This window comes from Netta rufina (assembly GCF_964035555.1).
Source record: "Netta rufina genome assembly, chromosome: 2".
In the NCBI taxonomy this organism is placed as follows: domain Eukaryota; kingdom Metazoa; phylum Chordata; class Aves; order Anseriformes; family Anatidae; genus Netta; species Netta rufina.
This window is the reverse complement of record NC_140124.1, coordinates 94,816,756-94,839,731: the sequence shown is the minus strand read 5'-3', so window position 1 is coordinate 94,839,731 and position 22,976 is coordinate 94,816,756. Positions and strand designations below refer to the sequence as shown.

The following is a 22,976-nucleotide window of genomic DNA, read 5'->3' as shown; positions in this document are numbered from 1 at the left end:
CTTCCAAAGAAGGAGAGGACAGCTACATGTAAGCAGGCATCCAAAGTTGTTCTCTGGGGTGTTCTCCCAGCTTAGCTGTTTTCAGTCCAGGAGTTTCTCAAGCTGAACACGCATTTTTGTCTTGTTTCAACAACACTCACTTGTCTTCTCTTCCATACACTTGTGTAGGCCTGCTTGAACCAGTGGCAAATTGCAATTCTCTTGATAGCCTGCCTCACAGAGGTCAGCAAGTGTGAAGAAACCTCCTAGCTATTTTTGGTAATAGAAAAAACAACAAAAACTTGGTTTCCCATCCAACCCTTGTGGTTTTTTTGCAGATCAGCTTTGTTACCTGTCATATTCTTCAGGCAGAGGAAGTCTAGCCTACTTGATTGCTGCCTGTGGAGAAGTAATAAACAATCTCTGAGTATAAGGCCATGGGGAGAAATAACCAGGTTCTGGTGCCTCTGTACTTGATGACACTGAAAACAGTGTCCTGAGGTCATCTTTGTTCAAAAATGATGTTGGAAAAGCTAGAAAAGAGGGAGGAGACTCCCTTTGAGACTGACCACATACAAAGGTCATTTACCTTTGTTCACAGGGATTTCTGTATTATTCCTTACATATTTGTGTAAGTGAGTTGCATGGTCTAGATCTCATCCTAGAATTGTTATACCTTTGCTCAGAACAGAAAAGGCAATGCTTCCCTAGGTGCTAGAAAGCAAAGCCTCTCTGTAGGAACTAGTATTTAGCTGATATTTTTCTACTGTTTCTAGGTGTTCCCAATTTTACTCTGCTTCCAGCCTGTTTTGTGACTAATGGCAATTTGTTAGCCTGTGTTGTTTTTCTGTTTATTAGTTAACCCCCAATCCAAATATGTGATGTTCCAAAATAATTTGTGTACAAATCTTTGTGAAGCCTTTTTTTTTTTAACAGCTTTCTTCTGATGTGATTCTTGTCCTCTAATTCAGAAATCTTTCAGTATTTCACAGAGCAGGCATCCTTTAGCTGAGTCTTTGCGGTGTATTTACTTTATGATCTTCAAATATGTGGCTTCTGATTTTTATCAGTAACGTTAAAATTGCTTTACAAGAAAATAAAAATGCATTAAATGCTGTCTTTGTCTACTTTGTTAATCATTGCAGTAGTGTCTGCATTGCTGGTGCTTTAGGATTGTGGAATGGGCTGGAGAGATTGTTCTGTAGACAGAAGCATGAAAGAATTTATGCAGATGTTTGAATTGAATGCAGAGCATTATTAAGAATTATTTCGGATGCAGTACAGAAAGTGGTGGGATGCTCCTGGTTTATACCTTTCTTTTTTGCAAGGGATTGAAATTAACATAAAAGCCTTGATGCATATTACAAACAGGACTGTGATGTGTTAAATATCTTTTCACATTTATTTCAGATACGGACATGGATATGAAATATTTTGTGTTGCTTGCAATAATTCAAACACTTTAATTGCCTCAGCATGTAAGGTAAGAAAAGATTCTAGCACCATCTAGTGAAAAGTGCTGTCATATTTCTTGGGCTGACAGAGCAGGTGTCAGAATTCAGTTTGAGCTGAATCTGCTCTGAATATGAAAGATTTTGTGTAAGTAACTTTCCTTGCAAAGGTGAGAATGAATACAGAAACTGTATTATTCATAAATGATATGTAGTTCATTTGAAGATATTAGCTGAATTCTAACAAATAGAGGTATAAAACATTTTTCATTGATACATTGTTAACTCTGATAGAAAGTAGTGAAGCAAAGTTTTGCAGAGGAAACACTCCAACTCCGTGGTAAACCTTAAAGTAAGCCCCTTAATATCTTAGTATGTTGAGACGTGTGATTTTTATATTTGCTCTCTTTAATTCTCACTGACGTTTTTTTAAAGGCTTCCAAAAAAGAACATGCAGCAATTATTTTGTGGAGCACTACTTCTTGGAAGAAACTACAGAGTTTGTCATTTCACAATCTGACTGTTACTCAGCTGGCATTTTCTCCTAATGACCAATTTTTATTAGCAGTTTCTAGAGACAGGAATTGGTCACTGTGGAGGAAACAGGACTCATCAGAGTCAGGTAAGATGTGTGAAATGGATATATTCATTTGAAAACTCTAAGATTTGTTCAACATTTTGGGCTTAAAATATTTGAAAGAGACTTATTAATTAAATAATAAATGGACATTTTCCTTACAACTTTTAAGAATTAATAGTAGTGTAAGTTCCTGTGGCTTTAGGAACAGCAATTAATGTTGTATAGAAAAGCTAGAAAATGTAGAAAAGGATATAATCAGGCAGTAAATGACATTTAATTGATGGATAATGAAGTCTGCTGTTTGTCCTCCTGCCTTCTGCTTGTGATTGTGCACTTCTGATTTACTGGAATCAAGTATACGTGCCAGAGTGTAAAGTCTGATTTTCATACTGGTATTCTACCATGCAAAACCTTTGTTTTGGTGTTCTGTGTAGGCTAGGCTGGAAGGTTCATAATTATACTGGTGTCCGGCATAGCGCTGCCTTTTCCCTTTTTACAGGGCACGACACTTTGAGACTCTTGACAGGATTAATTTCTGTCTTTGGTGTGGGTTTCTGATAATCCTACACAATTGATTAATTTGACTAGGGCTGGCTCTGTCTATAAAATAGAGCAGACAGTAAAGATTCCATTTACTTTGTCATTAGGACTTTCAGCCTTGTGAAATCATGAGGAGGTTGCCATTGAACACTTAAATGGATTCCTTGAACAGATGCTTGTGCTTAAACGATTATCATTGCCCTGTTGACTTACAAGAGCCCAGTAGTCTCTATGCGCCACTAAGGTTACTGAGCTCTGTAGAGTTTTTCTAGAGACTTGACAATGAGTTTTGGCCCCATCAGACTGTGTCTGGTTGTGTTCTGGCTTGAGATTTGTTCTATTCAAGCTTCTATTCTAAAGCCTGGCATATTGTTTACAGTAGTTACTTAATGTTTTGGGTTAAGGAGTACAAATTCATATAAGAAGTAAGTAGAGGAAACCCTCTTTTCATCTGTTCATCGATAAATTTTCTGTCTACAAGGAATATTGTTATAGGTATAAAGCAAAACTGCTTCAATTGTCATCCCAACAAGTGGTTAGTCAACATCTATGTTCCAAAATGACAGTCCTTAATACTTAGGAAAAGCTTTCCTATTTAGTGATCTGCTAATCAGATTTATTGCCTGATTGTATGTATAGTGAAATGGCAACCTGTCTCTTTGGGAGCAGATTAATCTTTAGGATTGGATCATAATGATTTAAGTTCTTGGGGCTTTACTGATAAATAGTAACTGTAATGAGATTGGGGAGGGGGTTTGTGTGTACACATGATAAAAATTACTCAATACTAAGGCTTTTGAAATCAGTGTTCTTATTAAAATCTTCCAAAGAACTTCGATGTCTTATGCTTGGAATTCATTGCTTTTGAAACAGATAAGTGTGTAAAAGGTACTGTTCCCACTGTTTTTGTGCTGTAAGGGCTGACTGTTATGGTCTTAAACCAGTAATAATTATGGTTGTGTGATTAATGTACTCCCAATTGCTTTAAAGATGAGTGGAAATAAAAATATTTTAATTTTAATTTTTAAAGATGAGTGTCCAAATATTCCTGCAGTCCTCACTATACTAAGTGAGGGTAACAGTTACTTTCAATAAGCAAAGTAGTTGAAGCAAGGTTTTTTTCCTCTGTGTGTTTTATTCCAGGCCCAGTTTTCAGTTGCTGTGCATACACAGACAAAAATACAGCTGTTCACAGTCGAATCATTTGGTCCTGTGATTGGACACCAGATAGCAAGTATTTTGTTACTGGCAGTCGAGACAAAAAGGTAATTAATATAAAAAGAATGTTATAAGCCCAGAATTATTTAAAATATATTTTAGATTAGCAAATACTATGTTCTCATGGGCCCATAGTTTATAAACACAAAAAGCTTGTAGTGTGTGTTATCATAGAGATCATGGAAACTTTCATATGCTAAATAAAGTGCTTGAATATGTATGTACAAGACAACGGTCTGTTGGTTGGACTTCCTCCTATCTTAACTTCACACAGTAAGATAAGCATATGTCACATAACTCTTATGGGTCTCTACTTAAGTTTTTCTGATTTTTTTTTTTTGTAGTAGAATCTGTTATTAGTATATTTAATACAATCAAGCAGACTTCCTAAAAGTTGGATTTTCATGGATAGAAATTGTGACTGTTTTACTGGTCATCCCCTTTGTTCTGTGCTCTGAGAGTGTTTTAACTACGTAATTCCTTAATTCTTTTGTGAATGCATTTACAAAAAGAATAAAGTGAAACTTCCTAGATGATTCTCTTTTTAACAGGTCATTATCTGGGGCCAGTGTGATTTATCTATGACTGCTGAAGGGAATATGCTGGATTCAATCAAGCCTTGTTCAACCGTACTGGATGCCATGGATTCTGTTACAGCTGTTAGCATCAGCCACGTGCTAACTCCTGATGGAAGGTATTGCTGTTTTCTATAATACCATTTTACACTTAACTTGAAATTAGTATTCATGTTTTTCTCCCTTTAGTCAATTTTCTGTGGCTAAACAGCTCCTAAAATTTAGCTGTCAAATATTCTGACTGTTCTTTGACTGCATTAACTTTTCTTTCTGCTTTCCTGGCATCTTTCAGGTACCAGTAATTTCTCCAAACAGCGTAACAAGAAAGGGAGGGGAGGGCAAGGGGGAAGGGCTAGTGCATCTGAAACATTCATTCTTCTTACAATATTGACTGGTCTGATGCTGCAATAACCTCATTATAAGTGTTGTACTTTTTTATTCTAAGCAGAATAATATTTTGCAGATTTCTGCTTTCTTCATTTTTATGAAGAAGCTTTGATTTAATTTTTTTTTCATGAAAAACTGTCTATTGAATTGAAGGACAAGGTGCAACACACCATCTTTGAGTGCTAGGTCTTTCTAGCTTGCTTTAGAGCTAGCTTTGCTGAACTGCCTACTGTAATCTCTTAGAAATAATGTGTTTGTTCTCTTGATAGGTATATTGTTGCAGTAGGCTTAGAGAATGGGAAGATTATCTTGTACACGTGGAAGCAGAGTGGGCAAGAACCAGCACTAGCTGATTGGACTAAGTGCGTTGAGATGGATAACAGGTATGTCTTTTGAAGTAATTTAGCAGCAAGGAAGTGTTCCTATTGAGACCGATAGTGCTGGAGTTCTCTTCTTCTCTTCATAAATTGATAAGAAACTGCTTTATTTTTATATCAGATATTGTTATCCTTCTAGGAAAAGGCTGACCTCTGAGCCTACAGATGTTTTTATCAAAACCCAGGAGAAAAAACAAAAAACGAAAACAAAACAAAACAAAAAAACACCCAAGGAGGGAGGTTAAACTCCAAAATACTTCATGCTGTGTAAATGGTCTGAGAAATATTACCCCTTCATTGGCTTAAAGCTCCATTTAAATAAAAAAAAAAAAAAAAAAAAAAAAGAAAATGTTGTTAACCATAAAATAAGATGATAGAAAACACTGAAGTGGGAAGAAAGATTCACTGTCGATGTACATCAGTAAAGCATTTTGGAGTGGATGACAGAAAGTTTTCTTGAGCAGTTTCTAGCAGAAACCAAAGGAATGTTAAGCTATATGTGGTGCTGCTATGGTGACAGCTAGAGAAACTCTCTGTGGAGACTTTGAATATTTCATTTGGAGCATTTTCCTAGATTCCTTTTAGCAGCTGGCATTGATAGTACCAGAAATGAAAGTTGATGGTGACTTTGGCCTGTGTGTACTTGAAGTGAATTCAAAAGAGACACCAAGTGACAGGAAGTTGCAGACAAAAAGCCAGAAATCTGTCATATCTCAATAAATGAGATACTAGACCTGCAGCTTAATGTGGTAAAACTTGAAATCAATAGCTGTTTAAATTATTGATGAGCGAGAGGATAAAATGTCACTGGTATTCGAGGCCCTACTTATTTTAAGAATTTAATACCCGCTGGTTGTCACAAGTCAGTTTTTTCTCAGTTGGTAGTGTTAAGAGTACTAATTATATAAATGTTGATGTTTACAGTCACATACCCAACTGTGCTTGACATTTTGCAGTTATGTATGGATTTCTTTTTGTTGCAGCCAAAGTCACGCTCTTGCTGTGAAGCGTTTGTGTTGGAGACATCATGAGGGCAGAGCTGGACATAATGATCAGAAAAACAGTGAATGGTTGCAGCTTGCAAGTTGTGGAGCTGATCACTGTGTTAAAATATTCAACGTCAACAGATTTGCTCTTTAGAAAAAACAGCAGGCCTCTCTGTGCAAAATGGATTCACAACATTTTATTTCAACTTTGTTTAACCATATTGATTTTTGAATTCTGTTTTCTGCCATGGAAAGTGAAACATCCGAAATATAACTTATTAAAGCATTTTTCACAATTGTTTAAAATGCCAACTATTTTCTAATTTTGTAGTTTCAGGAAATGTGAAGTATTTTATATAGTTTGGTTGGGTGAGTATCCTGGAACTCAGAGAGAGGAGGTGGGCTGGGGCACAGAAGAACAATAATGAGATGGCTCTGTTCACTGTGACTCTGGGGTTGATGGGAAGCTGCTAGTACTTGGGTTCTGCTGTGCTTGGGGTTATAAGGAGTACTGAATTGTTCTGAACACCTTATTCCTGTTAAATGCAACTGTTGGTTAGCCTGCCAGTGTTTAAGCAGTGTTTTAAGCACTGTGTTTAAGCATCCTTAGTTAACCAGAGATAAGAATTATACAGCTTTCTTCAATGGCCTTCTTTTCACTGTTTATTACAGTGCTGGTCCAACTCTTAGACCAGCCTTCTCCTGCTTTAGAAGGAGTAGGTTGTCCTTATGCTTGGAGTGGTCTGCTTGTTTTTCCTATCTAGTGGGACTTAAAGCCTAACTCACAGGCAGCTTAAATCTTCTTCTCTCTCCTCCGTGTAACTGTGAACCTTTCCCATGCAGACTGCTGGGATGGAAGAGACACCTCTTTCTTTGCTTCCTCTACAATTTGAGCTGGAAAAGCTTACAAATGTTAGTAGTCAGGAGCTGAAAGGTGGCAACTGTTCCTTATATTGTCGTCTTCTAACTCTTCCTGGCTCTTGTACTGACTCTTCCTGGCTTTTGAGAGTTCTGTTGAGAGGCTGAACGGCTTAACTGAAGTCTAATTGTACTGTAATTAGCATAGAATGATGATAGATAGTGAGTACTTCAAAAAGGCTGCCTTTGCCCTCAGCATGTCTGTGTCTGATTCCAAAGTCTAATTAGAAATTAGTTAAAACTTTGGGGTTGAAATGATTTTTGTTCTAGAACCAGTTGCTACCCAAACTGGTAGTGCAGAAATAATTGGAATTGTGTTTTACTGTATTGCATCTTTAGCTAAGGAATACAGTGTGGGCCAAACTCTTTTCAGAATAATTATAATTTATGTTTTAAAGGGGGGTGTTATGTTTTATCTTTTTACTTTCAATTCTATTTTTCAGCATTTAACAAAAAAAAAGCAATTCTTTAAAACGTCTTAGGCGCATTAAAGCCCTACACCTTAATAAAGATGCTTTGCTATATTCATTTTATTTGTGGTACCCAGTGCTTCCTTCACATGCGTACTTTAAACATTTTAATAACGTATCTTGTCCAAGAATTCTTAAACATAGACGGTATCCTGACAAAAGCAAGATACAACTTACTATTCATGAGGCTTCATAATGTTGCCAAAAATGAACTTTATGTCACAATTGTAATTCAGTATCTGAAACTTGATACTTGAATTTGATGATAATACTAGATAATAATTTTCAATACTAGTTATGTCTTGCCATGAGGCTTCTCTTGCCTTCAGGGAAAAGTGAACCATAATATTGTCCCTCACTTGTATTTTGTGCTGTCGTTAAACAAACTTTTTACCTATACCAATGTTGTTGTCAAACAAGCACCGGCTATTACATGATTTAGTAAACCATTCTATTACACATGTGGATTTTTGATACTCTTCATATCAGAGTATACCTCATTTTTCCAACATTAGATGTGTCAGATCAGACTTCATCTCCACAGTTTGTAACAGACACTTTTTATTTTCAGTTGTTAGAGGTTGTCAGAAGACTTGCATGATATATTTTTTTTAAAAGTACAGCTTTCTTTGTTTACATTATCACTTTACGTATGTCTTTATCTTCTCAGTAAATCAATTATAGTCATCTTAAACCAGCATGTAAATCAGCACCTCGGTCAGATACTGATTTCATTATCTCAACTCATATCAGAAAATTATTTGGATCAACATAAGCGGCATACAAAGGAAAAGTCAGTGTAATTTTAGAGATCATTTTGGGATAACATTGGGCTGCATAATGAAGAGTAGGGTTCTTTAAACAACAAAGTAGTACACTTTATTATAAGTCCCTAGAGAACTTCTGGTTTGCTTGGTTTCTTTATTTAAAAAAAAAAAAAAAAAAAAAAAAAAAAAAAACAAGCATTTTCCAGACACTGACTGTATTCACTCTCTATTTCATTTTTCTTGTTTTATTGATTTTGTAAATACTGCTCGAATAAAGTGCCTTCTTATTGCAAAAACTCAATTATTTTTGAAGAATCTACTGTTGTTTTTGTACATTTGAGTGGCTGTCACTTTTATTTGCTATATTTTTCCATTTATATGTGTTTTCTCCTGTGTGTATTCTTGCTGAGAGACACGTTTTCATACATTAAAATAGTGCATACAGTCATGAATAATTGCATACACTTTTAAAAAAGTTATGGCTTTAGTCATATTTGCCTGACTCGCCTGATCATAGTCTTGTTTACCTACCAAGATCTAACTGGTATATGTATCCATTTTTATTTCTGCATTTTCTTCACTGTTGCCCTGGTCACTGCTGTTCTCTGTTGTGAGGTACCATGCCTCTTTCTATTCCTACACATCCTTCTTTCTTAAAATTTGTTTATTTTTCATGGCTTTCCTTAAATGAAAGCTCTTGTTGCTCTCAGGTGTTCTTTTGGAAGATGGAGTTAGCCTCTATACTTTTGCAAGTTGCTTGTATCTGTAGCAGACAGTTTGATGTCATAAAATAAATAATAAAAATAAATTTAATTTTCTTTCTTCCAATTTATCCTCAGGACTGCCAATTCTAATCTTAGGAGGCTCCAACTTTTCACAACAGGGCCTCTGTTATTTCATTTGTTTTCCCTTAACAATGTGACTGTGTGCAGTGGTCAGAGGTAAAAACTTGTTGTCCGGAATTTATGGTGCGCCCCATCTTTGCATTACTTGTTCCTGCCAGCACTTAAATAAGGCTTAGTGACACTCTTGCAGTGATGAAAAGCCAGAGGCAAATGGTACATGACAAAATGCAGCCATCTATAGCAGCCTAATCCTCCATATGAATTTTCTAACTCTGGTTACAACTTCTGAGTTCCTGTTTTCATTTCTGTTATCAGACTGGACAAGGGCAGTATGCTTATTTTAAATCCCAGTGGTCGAGCAGCATACAAAGCTAATGTGACATCCCTTATAAACTGAGGCTTTCCATAGCACTACTTATAATTTATTGTCTTTTTTTTTTTTTTTTTTTTTTTTAACCAACCCTCGCATCTGAAATGTGCAGAACTGGGTCTGTGCAGGTTTAGAAAGCTAAGCTGCTTAGTGCCTCTGCAGTGCTGAAACGCTAACTTTCTGAAGTATTGTGGGCTGACTGATGTGTAGCTTGCCATTAAATAATAGTACACATTTAATTAAATGTTTCCATAAACACTAAGGCAGATGAGGCCTTGTTTCCTTCAGATTTGAGCTCTCAGCTAATTGTGAGTTTTCATTAGTTTCCTTGTGATTAGTTACTTAGGACAGCTTTATGTGTGGGTTTTTGCTTCCAGCATGACCTTAAGGTGCCAGTTCTTGTCTAGACACTGAATTTGTTCTCTTCTGTCTCAAGCCTATAAAATTGGTGTATTTTTACCTTTAAACTTTACATGTTTAAGACAGACTGGGGTTGAATTGATCCAGTGGATTAAAACAACTCATAAGGATATACGCACATGTGTAAACCATGAAAAAAGATTGGTGTACTCTTAAAAGGCCAGGGTAGTCTTAAACCCATCTATAAAAATGTAAATCCACCTCTGATAAAATGTCAACACTTGCCTCATATTTGGCCCTTTGTAATTAATGCTTCCTTTCCTTTCCCTTTCCCTGTGGTATGCCTTGTATTGAAGAATACAAGAAACCAAACCAGCTTACTGGTTTGTTCATATGGGTGCTGTTGAAAAATACCTCAACAGCAGTATCAGCTTTTAGCCCAAGATCTCAATTCTGGGAAGCAAATTGCTTCCTGCAGTGAAGTTGGTGGGTAAGTTTCCAAATACGTGGCTTTTTTTTTTTTAATTTCATTTTGAAGTATGGGTTGTTGCGTCTTTCTGCATCAACTAAAGCTGTAAATATATTTCAAAAGTCTTTAATCGTACTCTGAATCTCTGTGGCATCTCTGCTTTCAAATGCTACATACCCTAGTGCTCCTTATCCCCACTCAAATTTGAGTTGCATAGTTATAGTGCTGCGTTATCTCCTACCTGATTCAAAGCCACAAGGAAATGTAACTAAGATGATGCCATTAACTACTCCAAGCATTAACTTCTCCAAGGTATCCCATTAAGGAACACCTGGAAAACACATCATTACAAAGGAGAGTGGCATGTTTTGCAGTGGGCAATCTTGATCCTGCTGTATTCACGTGGGTGGAAAATAGTTGTATGTTTATCACAGAGCAATGATGTATGAAGTCTTTAAACTTACAAATTAAAGAGCTACTCTACAGGAATGACAAAAGGAGAAAGCCATTTGTACATTTGTAGTTTCTTGAAGGCCTTTTCTTTTAGTGACCATGTAACAGCCTTATCCAATATGCTCACTATACAGTGCCATTGAGAATAGAGTTGTAAAAACTGATGGCATGAGCTAAAATTTATAAAGAATATTCTAATCCCTTTTGATGTACTTGAACTAAAGCCAACACATTAATAATTTGGACAAATGCTGTCAAAAGTACTTTACTGGCTTCGTGCTTGTTCTGAGGAGACTGCAAGGCCAGGGCTATGAACAAGCTGTTTTACGTAGTTAGACTTAAAGAACTAGGATTGTCTTGTCTTCAGGCAGTCATCTGTGAAAAACAAAGCAATAAAAAAGTGGGGGTCTTGTTTATGATCAGAGATCTGTAAACAACACCAAGTGGTTACAGAGAATATCCAAAGCCATCTTAAGTCTTTCTGTGAAAAGGCATCCTGTGAAAAGATGTGGTAACCCTGACTAGTGGGGAGGATGCTGCACTAAGACCTGGAGAAAATGAGCTTGTGTGAAATGGAAAGATGAGAGGAGGTGCTGACATTTGACCTGGGCTCCACATGGCAGGCTCTCTAACCAGTGCTGCCCATGGTGAGCTACTGACTGTGCCCATTTTTCAGTTATGAAGTGGGAAGAACAGAATTAACACATTAAACATTAAAAACACATTAAACTAAACCTTAAAAAAAAAAAAGAAAGGAAAAAGCATCTATTCTTCTGTTGTCATCTGTCTTGTGGGCTGGAACTTCAGAAGCAACTAGAAACTGGTGACAATTTCAAGGAAGTCACTTATTGAGCTCTCAGCTATTGAAAATATCACTTTGGCAACTGTGAGTAATCTCTGTTTTCCCAAATATTTAACGGGAAGAGATGAGGATGCTCGGAGGCTTGCTGCCGATTGCAGCTATTGCGGAGATGAGGGAAGAGGAGGAAACAGCTGTGTCCTCATTTAGACTCGAATCTCACTTTAAGGAAGAAGTGACTGTTGCAAATAAGAGAACTTTAAAATAACCGAGATGGGCAGCAAAAAATATTGCTTGCTCTGTTTCGAGGAGCATCTGGAGCTGTACAAAGGATGAGACAAAATCTCTGACAGTACAAAAATCAGAAGTTGCCTTCAGTGCATGAGGAAGCTGTTGGAGGTGAGAGCTGTTGAGCATCATTTAGCAGTGCTCCATTACTACTGTTTTATCAGCAGCAATTTATTGGGATCCACAACAGCTCTGAGCAGTAGTTTTGAGGTGGCTGGGGAAGGTGTTTACCTAATTGCTTTCCCATCCCTAGAGCCTTGACCATTCCCACTTTTGCCCTGTGTACTGCTGCATCTTTGCATGATTGCGGGACCTTCCTTCAGCCACCCCTTCACCCATCTTGATGCCTGTGCCTTTCCCTTACTCTGCTTCTACCTTTTCTTACACGTTTCACAACTCCATCCCATTCAAAGATCACAGGATCAATCCTGTGCCACAGTCACCTCACCTGCCTCCTTGCTGCTTGTCATTCATGGTGAATTTGGCCCTGGCGAAAAGAGCAGAGCCAGGACGTCCCAGAAACACCCCCAAGTACCTGCACCACCCCATAGCTGCAGAACTCAAGACCTAGGCTGCAAATATCCCACTTGGACTGGAACTTTGCACCCTGCAGCACTACCTCCAGGAGAGCATCAGACCAAACCCTTGGAGACAGCTTTCTTCCTATAGTGGCCCATAGACTCCCTTTGCAGGTCCCTGATATTCACACTCGAGCATGGATTGTGCTCTCTCTCACCCTGTGTGATGAATTCTGGTGACTGCTTTTGAACTGTTTGTGTTGAGAGGTGTTTTCAAACTTTGCTAGCACCACCATTTTATTTTCTGCAGTAATTCATCAGTGCTGTAGTGCAGAGGTGAAACTAAAAATGGTCTCTCAATCTTCATAGAAGAAATTTATAGTAGATCGTATGACAAAACACAATGCCTTAACACAATGGCAAGGCTCATCCCAGTACCCCAGGGTAGTTGTATACCAACTAGGCATGCCCTGGACTTGAAGTCCTCTAAGAAATCTGCTCCATGTAATTGGTGCATGTGTAATTCAGCCAACTTTCGTGCTGTACAGATGAGAGGAGAGAAAGTGTTATACCTGAGGTAATTGCCACGTTACAATAGTGTCACCATTTTATGGACTCCAGCTGATCCAAACTGAAATAACAAGGGACTCAGCAATCAATTTTCTCTGCAGAGGAGCTCTTTCCTTTTGAATCAATTGCTTGTGCAAACAAGGATTCCTGAGCTTGTGTTTTTTTCCTAAACCTCTCCTCTCTTATTCGCCAACACTTACTTTAAGGTGTTTTGCCTTCTCAGTCCCTTCTCCTTTCTTGCAGGCTCTAAATCCCCATACAATCCATCTTTCTTTTCTCTACATCCTCATCTCTCTTCGTATTGTTCTTGTAAGGTAATCCTCTGCTTTTTAATACAAGATCCTAAGGGAGCGTGTACATATCAAGTATAACATTCTCTTGGTATTTTGCCTTCTGCTTCCTAAGCCTCTGTGTACGATTCCTCCTCAGCTGGGTTTTTGGCTTTTGGTATTTACACAGGCTGTCCAGCCTCGTTACCTTCTTTTTCCCTGACAGCAAATTGGACGCCGTGTATGTGCAAGCAGCGTACCTTCCTCTCTTCCTAAAGCATAAGCTGTCTGCCTGCCACTGGGGGGAATTCTTCCCCTCAACAAAAGTGAATTGACTGCAGTCTCTCCAAGGGAAACTCTCCTAGCACTTCTCAAGATAAAACAATTGTTATATTTGCCTTTTCATTTCATAATCGTGGAGAGGCTCTATCTGAGGAGTTTTCATATAAAGATGTACATCTTTGAGAGAATATCAGTACTCCGCAGACACTCTTTTTGGAGCTTAGGAGTTTTCTACCAGTCAAACCCTTTGCTCCGACATGGCAAGCAGACCTATATGGGCCTGTCACGTATCAATTCACTACCAGATGCTACTAAACTTCACTGCTGTCCACAGAGGCCACTGAACTGTGGCACAAATTTCTCCCTCTCTCTGCAGAAGAGGGTGAGCAGAGATGGTTGCTTCTGCAGGGAAGAGCCTGAGACTCCTGTGGGTTGATTCGTGTGGGTCGATCCGTGTGGGTCTTCAGGGTGAGTGTCTCACCTACACAGGCCCTGAAGGTGCTATGTTCCTGCTGGTGGTGTGAACCTACCATGGGTGCATTGCTCAAACTTCTGCTTCTTCAGTGTGCACACGTGCTGTCTGTATCTGAGACGTTGCTGTGCCTTCAGGAACAGTCCCAGTTCACCAAGCCCACTGGGTTTGTTCGAGGCAGGAGTCCCTCTCCACCTGGTGAGTATTGATTCAGGCTGGCGAGCTGCCTCTATAGATAGAGCTACACAGTGAACCAGGAAGTGAAATGTAATCTGGTAATTGTGTAAAGCCAATAAAAAGGTGTAAAAGCTCTTTTCAGGTTGGCTGCTACTAGGAAAAGGACAGCTTCAACTTTTTGTACCCATCAAAAAGAATTTGACTATGTTTTATCATATAGGAATTATTTTCATGGCTCAAAAGAGGTGTTAACATCTGGGATGTGCCATTCTGCAATTCCCATTAACTGCTCAAAAATGCATTTCCATAAGTTACTAGTAACGAAAATTGTTAGCACAATGTTTTTATTAATAACTGAAATAAAATACAGACTGTATAATCCTGTTATACTGTTGCTGTGTGAACTACGATTTGGAAAGGAGCTCAGGATGTCTCTAGTGCAAGCTTCTGCTCCAAGCAGGGTTGGCTATGAGATCAGACCAGGCTGCTCAGGGCTTTACCCAGTATGGTCTTGAAAATCTCAAAAGATAGACTCTGCACAGCCTCTCTGGACAATCTATTTCATTGCTGACTGTCCTTGTGGTGAAGTAGTTTCCTCTTACATTGACTCTGAACCTCTCTTGTTTCAGCTTACTTGGCTCATCTTCCTACAATGAAGATCTGGGCTCCCTACATCTTCTTCATGGCCTCCTCCTGGGTATCAGGAGGCTGCTGTCAGGTGCTCCCAAAGCCCTCTCTTCCCCTATTGAACCAGCCCTGTCCCTCTTTCTCCCTTCACAGGGTGATTGCTCCAGATCCCTCACCACCTTGGTGGCCTGCCATTGGACACGCTTCAGCTTAACAACATCTTTCCTGTATACTGAGCCCAAAAACTGGACACAGCCTACACACGATCTGCTACAAAAGACCTCTCCGGTGCCTGTTGCTCAATTTTCACCCCCAAGAGGCCAGTCCTATGAAGTCCAAGTCTATAATACTTCTTTAATGCTCTCTTCACTGTGGCAATGCTGCTTCTGGGGACAAAAGAAACCCCCAACCCCCCTCCCCATTCTATCTGTGTCCCTGTGCCATGTACCAAGTCAAGGAGTTGGACCTGACAATCCTTGTGGATCCCACTGCCCCAGCCCAGGATGGGTCCCGGTCCCATAGCAGAGCTGCAAGCCTCATTAGCCATTACCCTATAATCTGGGGTGGGCGGTGCAGCCATTTATTGAGACAGCCAGGAGCTGACTGCGCTAAGACAGGAGATGGCACGCTGGTAGTGAAACCAAACAGCCCCTCACAATTTCTATATTAAAAATACACTTGTCGTCTGTCTCAGAGGAAAATAAATGGATGCTATTTAAAATGCTTATGTATGGCCATTTCACTGAAAAACTGGTGATTTATTACTTCAGTATGCCTAGGACCACCAGGGGGCAATATAAGAAAAAGGATAAATATACAGCTCCAGAACCTGCCATGTACACATGAAAAATCAGAATAAATTACAAATATATTCAGAGACAGGTATTTGGTCTGCTCTGCATTGTTTAAATGCAGTGTTTCAGTGATAATCATTTCTCATCATGAAATGCTGATTTGAAAACATTTTTTTCCTGTTTTCATCCTGTAGATGGGAAACCATCCATACAGCTTCAGAAAATGATGTGCACCTCCTAATCACAATGTCTTATCATCAGTTATAGGCATTCTCTCTCACCCCAACATCTCCTTTTGAAGAGGATATAAAGAACTACATTTTTCTGTGTTGAAATGCAAAAAGGGGCTTTCCTGCCTCTTTTGCTGCCTCATCACAGCATCTCTGTTCTTTCTTTTTTTTTTTTTTTTTTTTTTTTTTTTTTAAACATTGTCTAACCATGCTGATGTCCCAGAGAGGGCTTAGGCTCCTCCCGAAGGCAGCTGTGATTTGTAAATGAGCAGTGACCAAATTGGATCATGTGGCGAGGCTCTCCCAAACTCCAGTGTTTTATGGTTCAGACCTGTCTTAAACCATAGGAAGCATCTGTGTGCTTATTAGCTGCTGATGGATTTCTTCTTCCTCTCATGGGTTTTTCCACAGAGAAGAATTCCCCAGGTTAAGCCTGTACCATATGAAGAAACAGCTCTTGGTTGTTTTGGACATTCAATACCTTTTTGTTCTTGTATTAGAAAAGACAAAGCATTAGTTGTTTTCCACTGCCTCCATGTCATCCCTGGTTTTATAGACACTCCCAACCCATGGGTTTCTCTCCAGACTGAAAAGACCTACTGTAGTTAAGAATCCCTCTTACGGTGTCTGTACTCCTCCTTTCATCAGCCTTACTGCCTCTTCCCCCGCACTCCAATATTTCTACCAATAAAGAAGCATTTACTATTCTTTTTGAACCTTTCAATTTATAAATATTTGTCTGGAAGGGCCTAGTAAACCAAACTGTTTATTTAAAGTACTGGCAAATGTGCTTGTTATTATGTTTTGAAACAAATCAAAACTTTATTTGAAGCAGTTAGGGTGTATGATGTGAATGTAATTCTGTCTTTTGGGTATCTGTGGGACAGAGTGCAGCTGCTTCTTGCCTTCAGACTGCTTTTTTCTTTCCTCCTCTAAGTCATAAATTGATTTTTCTAATATCATCCTGGACTGCAGCAGGAACTTGTCAGGGGCCTCTGAATGATCGCGTGGTTTGGAATAATTAGCCCTTGGTGTCAAAGGATAAACCTAGCACTAAAATAACAGAGTAACCTTGGATGGAGGTACTGGCAGTGCACGTCTGGGAGGTCTACACGTCTGGTGTTATGCCTCCTGTGCCTTTGCAACTTGGTCAGGGAATCAGTCACAGAGGTGGGGATTTCCTTCTTTGGCCCACCAGAAACAGAGGAGGCTGGCGAGTGACTTCTGTGGGTGGGTGGGTGGGTGAAAGCCTTGACAGCCACACGAGGAGAAATGCTTTCTGGCTGCCTGCAAGGCCTCCCAGCAGGCGTGGAGGACACCTGAAGCCTTTTCCAGTTGACTTTGCCAATGAAAGTAGTGGAGAGGAAACGTCTCCATAGGATTTTACAGATTTAAAAACAAAACAAATAATTGATTTTGAAGTCCAGAGGAAAGCGCTGTAGCTGCTCAGTTTGTCCTTTTGCATAATATAGAAAGAAATTATTGTACCCTGCTGAGTTTGTGAGCAATGCAGTGACTATTTTTTCCCCGTGGCATCACTCTGTTAACCAGGAAGATCTTTTAACAGGCAAATGAAGTGTGAAACATTTCCTTGCTCTTCTACAGCTCACTCACTATAATGTGGCTGAAAGAGGTCCTCTGAAAGTAAGGAAGGGCTGCAGGACTGCTGGTCTTGGAGAGTTGTGCTGTTGCAGTGTTGGGGTGGACTGGCCACCTATAAGACATCAAAACCTGGTCTAATAACTGTTCAGGGAAGCCATGTAAAAAAGCAGTACCTACTTGTCTCCATGTGTTTTGGGGAAGCAAATGAATGCGTGATTTTGATTTTCTTCTAAGAGGAAGCAAATGTTGGGAAAACATGGTCAATTTTTTGGCTAAGGGTAAGAACTGGTGTCCCAGGCATAGGTGGAGAACCAGCCCAAACCAGACAGAAGTGCTGGATTTCAGCCCAAACATGTGTGGCAGAATCACATCAGATGAAGATATCATGGAGTTTGGAGACGGACTGGAGGTGGCTGCACAGCACCAGCCCTGCCTGGGAGCAGCCCGCACACTCCGCTGTTCCTGTGACAGGCACCTTGCGTTTCTGTGTAGGTGTGGGAGAAAGGTGAACATATGCTTTTGCAGAAGCTCTCGTGTCCCTGTTCTGTTCCAGCAGTGCCATATGCGCTCTCTGAGTCACTGGGAGGAGGGAAGCTCCCCCCTTGTAAAATCCTGTCTCATCCTGCACGAGGCTGCCCTTGCACAGGTAAAGATTTTCGTGCTTATATAAAGCCCTGCCTGAGATACTCTGGAGGATAATGTGTTTGCTTTTCTTTTAGGGGCTGCAGAGACGAGGCTGCTCCAGCAGGGAGGTGAGCCTGTCTTCTTGATGTGGGCTTGGGGTCATTCTTCTGTGAGGTCTTTTCCTTGCAGACATCTCCCCATCCTGTACTGCAGGTGTGCACTCACCTTTCTGACCAGTGGCAACACTTATTTTAGGCAATCTTTTGTTATCAGGGTGGCACTTGAAACCAGCCAGAGTTATGATCTGGACTGTGACACTGCCCCTGTCCTCAGATCTAGAAGCAGTTTGACATGTACTTGTGGCAGCGAATCTGCAGACAACCAAATCACCTCGGCTCCTGAAAGCACACCATGTCCCAGCCAGACGTTCTCTCTTTTTTTTTTTTTTTTTCATCATCAGCTGTTGGCCAATATAAACAATATTCACTTCCCAAGTGGCACAGATATGCAAATCAACCTTTCATAGGATAATGGCCATATGAAGCTTTGCTAGCAGGCATTCATGACATGTGGAGGCACATTGATGCCAGATGCTTGCAGGGTTTTGGCTGTGCTCTTCTCATTTCCAGGAGGATAGTCAGTACTGGGGTGTTTTGAGAGACCCTCTGCAGGCCCAGATCAATGACCGGTGCTTCTTTCAAAGCATCAGGCAATGGCACTCTCCAGGTTGTGACAGGATCAGCTGGTCCCGGAGCAGCGTCATGCTGTTGCCTAAAGCTCCTGGCCTCTCTAGCTGCTCTAAGTCTTCCTCAAACACCGAACCGATGTCACGTTGTGACATCTCTGAAAGGTGATAGTCTTTCACAACACAAACAGAATAATGTATTGCTCTTTGTGAAACCGTCTGGGGAATAATGTTGTGAAAGGATGAGCAAAGCTGTAGCAAAATCACTGGTTCCTTTGGTCTTTTCGAACTGTAAGTGGTGTTTTATAATGGGATGAAAGCAAGTCATACTGGTACACAGGGAACTGCACGATTTTTGCTTCCTTATTTGTCAGTCTGTAAAACTGCCTGATATATTGAGGTCTGTTGCCTTATCAGATACAGGAAAACATCAATCTGCTTTCCCTTTTTCTTATCCTTTTGAAGCTGAAAGTTCACCTAAGTTAGCTGAATCCAGTTGTTTGCATTCAGGTCACTTCAAAAACTGGCAAGGTCCCACCCTTGCCATGGAAATACAGCACTCCCACTTCCACCTACCCACTGCACACTGCAGGGCAGTAGCTATGGCAGGATGAGCCAGCTTGCTGTCTTGGGAGCCCAGAAACCAGAATCAAATCCAAGTACCCACTGCACAGAAGACCTTCCCCTAATGCCCTAGAGGGTAAAAATAGGAACTATTGCAATGCAGTGGGGTCTGTATGGGCTTTCCTGGAGGAGGGTCATCTGCTCAGACATTTCTGACTTGAAAAGGCTCAGGAAGTGTTTTCCTGTTCCAGCACCTAAAAATGAGTTGTCTGGGGTCTCACCTTGGCATTGTGCTCTGAGCAAACTGGAATTTAAACAGGCATCAGGGACAGCTGGAGAGAGAAAATGCATCATGGACAGCACAGGAGCTTTCAGCATCCAAAGCTATCTGGATTCAGACTTTTTATTCTGCTCATTGCAGAGCTAAGGCCTTTAGGCTAGAGCTGACTTTTTTTTTTTTTTTTTTTTTTTTTTTTTCCTATATAAAGATCTGTGCTACATCATCCTCTCACTGGAAAGAGTCCTGTCCTCACACCTCTGCCTGCAGAGCTGGAGAACCTGGCTTTTATGTGGGATTGCTATGGGCAAAGGAGAGCCCTGGCTGGTCTCCCCCCACTCTAATCCACCTGCACGCCCTGCTGTCAGGCAGCCAGCCTGCTGCGGTTTTTAAGTGGTCAAGGTCTTCACGAGTATGCTGCTAATCCCATCTTTTATTTTGTGATTGCTCTCAACCATTTGTGTCTCGCAGTGCTGCTTTTTACCAGACCGCATTTGCTCCACAGACTTTAAATAGAGAAGGGTTGACTTACAGTACCCAGAACATTGGAAAGGCCTTTGCTGGCATTTCTGACAATGCGTGCAATTATTCCAACACCAGCACGGCTGTTTTGTTTGCCAAATGCTGATCTAATTTATATCTATATTAGACTGAAAAGTGGTTTAGCTAATGACAGTCAGCTCCAACATCTCTTCGTGATTGCCTATTATTGTCCTGAACCAGATTCATTTTCTATTTTCTTTGTTCAAAAAATGTAGAAAGGGAAGGAGAGGTCATTTCAGTGATCAATATTAGATTGTTGAGAATAGCCAGAATTTGATCTGCCACCAGGAAGAGAGAGCTACAGTCTTGGGTTTGGGTAGTGACTCAGTACATAAATTAAGCAGGATGGTCCCCAAGGCTTAGACATTTCATGCACTCTGCATCATGTTAGAAACATTAAAATATTAACAAACTTTGATCCCAGTGCAGCTGAATGCTCACTCATCTCTGTTTTCAAGCTAGAGTGCATTCAGTCTTTTGAGTCCATAGTAAACTTCGGAAAACTTGACCTGAAAGCCGGAATACCACCATTCAGCAGCATCTAAACTCCTTGTTCAATTATTTAAAAGCCATTCTGAGAGCCTCTTTGGCATCACGTTACTGATATTTGTTGGCTTTATGTTTTTGAATGTTTTTTGAGAAGAGACATCTCTGGCCCTCTCTGTTTCTTGTGAATGAGATCAGCATCTCTGCCATGCAACTGTCCCATCATCTCGTCCTCTTTAGTGCCTTAAAGCTGTCAATGTCCTACACTTATTTGTGCCAGGAAGACACAACCTTAAATATCTTAAATGGATTAGGAGATAGAGGGTGATCCTCACAGATAAAAACCTCTAGGATCGCCTTTCAGGAAATGAAAGAGAAGAGATGGATGTAGGAATACACTTATTCTGTCCCTGGATATTTCAGGAGGAGCATTAGGCACTGGCCAACTAATGAAACCTCTCTCTTTCTCCCTCCCAGTCCTTCTACCAGGGGCCTCGGTAGTGGCTGCAGCAAAGTGCCTGTGTGAGGAAGACAAATTGAATCCCTGTCAGCCCTGCCCACTGCACCAGGCACTCGGGGTGCTGCAGTTCGCTTGCATCAGGCTGGAGAAAATCGCCTGCTTGCAATAACAGCCAACCCAGTGCCTCTGGGGTCTGGCAAGTGGGAAGGGAAAAGCTAGGAAGCAAAGGGAGGGGTACTGGCCTCTGTTCCTTTATTTATTTTTTAGCACTCCCCCCTTCTCATCTCCCCACTCAAGGCTGATTTGGCTGTGCCTAAGGAAGTTTGGAGTGTTTCTGAAACTTCCTTCGTTTTGCAAAGGTCTCCTGAAAAATTTCCACTAGTTATGGCTGTGTGAAATCACACGTCAGAAAGAGCTCCAGTGCTGCAGAGTGACATGCCCATCATCGTTACATTTCTTTCCCTGAATATCTTCCAGCGTTCCTCCCTTCCACTGCAGCTACTCCCTCGCTCGGTTTTAATTGTTGCTTCTCATTGATCTTTGCACAGCAAATATTTTTCAGACAGCTTTACCGGAGGAACCCAAAATATCTGTTAAGGGTGACAGGGAAGAGGCTGAGGAATGAAGCACATCTGTGACAAGCACCTGGGAGGAAAGAGCTTCTGCTGGTGCTTGGGGGGCCCTCAAATGACCAGGAGCTCTAGGCGTGTGCTTCCTACTGTGTGGCAGCTATCCCTCATTCTCCGGTGTGGGTTTTTGGACTGCCAAGCAAACAGAAAGAAGCCCTTCTCACTATGGACTGCCTGTGAATTGCCTGGCAATGAAACCATAATTAAAAGAGGCAATTCGGAGCCTTTTGCTGTCACTGGCAATCACGTTGCTAACGAGGGACTTGGGTGACCCAGCGACTGAGAGCCACTGAGGCTGGCGAGGCAATTAGTGAGTGAGGAGGATGGAGTGGGGCATGTTTGCAGACCTACAGTGGGCTGAGCTGAATACTGATTGCACCTTTGCTTTATTGGGCTTCTTTTCCATCCAAAATTTGTAGCGTGGCACTAAAAGTCTGCTCCTCAGTTTCCCTCTGACAGTATCCCTGCTCCTCCATCCAGTTTCTGCTTCAGTGGGGCGACTAATTGATCACGGTTCCTAAATGCTTTACACATTTATTTTCTAAGTGACTACAAAGTGCTTTATTTAAAAACTATGACTTCCTTGCTGTTGATCTTACAAGCAGACTTGCTTTTAATTACAAAGCACACCTCCTACCCACAGAGCGATGAACAAGCAAGTTAAACTGCCTGAACAAATCAAGTAACATTAATTAAAATATAAAGCAGACCACAGCAATTAGACCTGAAAAAGCACCTGAAATCATAAAATTGGTTTCTTGCAGGTTAAGCAACTAGTCTCCATTCAACTCCCAGCTGTGTGCATAATTTATTATTATTATTTTTTATTTTTTTTCCAGCCTGGTTTGGTTTTATTAGTAACTACAGTCTAAGGGTGATCATAAAAACATATGCAACAGCATCATGTTCCTGTCATAGGCTGATTAATGCTAATGACAGCAGATTAATGAAAACAAAGGGAGTGTAGTTCACCTGGCAGAACAGCTTGCTATAGACAGGACATCATTTGCTGACAAGGTTGCTTGAAGCATGGGTATCTCCAGAAGCAGCCAGGTGCACATGCCAAATGCATGTGCACTGTGTCAGATATTGAAACGCAGAATCAAACCGGTGGGGAAATGTGTAAAACACAGAATCTCAGAATCACAGCTTGGCTGACACTGCAAGAGACCTTTGGAGGTCATAGAATCATATCATAGTAGGGTTTGGGCTGGAAGGGACTTTAAAGACCACCCAGTTCCAACCCCATACCATGGGCAGGGACACCTCCCACCAAACCAGGTTGCCCAAGGCTCCATCCAGCCTGGCCTTGAGCACCTCCAGGGATGGGGCATC

At 40.7% G+C, this 22,976-nt stretch overlaps 1 protein-coding gene across 1 annotated transcript in view; it reads left to right on the top strand.

Moving 5' to 3' along the window:
* Positions 1-8,522, top strand: part of ELP2 (elongator acetyltransferase complex subunit 2) — a 34,600-nt gene extending 26,078 nt beyond the window's left edge. Inside the window, exons 17-22 of the mRNA XM_084282766.1 lie at positions 1,390-1,462; positions 1,866-2,052; positions 3,694-3,815; positions 4,320-4,462; positions 5,000-5,113; positions 6,091-8,522. Coding sequence (XP_084138892.1) covers positions 1,390-1,462; positions 1,866-2,052; positions 3,694-3,815; positions 4,320-4,462; positions 5,000-5,113; positions 6,091-6,247 — 796 coding nt within the window. The 3' untranslated portion in view covers positions 6,248-8,522. The remainder of the gene's footprint in view (positions 1-1,389; positions 1,463-1,865; positions 2,053-3,693; positions 3,816-4,319; positions 4,463-4,999; positions 5,114-6,090) is intronic.
* The last annotated feature ends 14,454 nt before the right edge of the window (positions 8,523-22,976 follow it).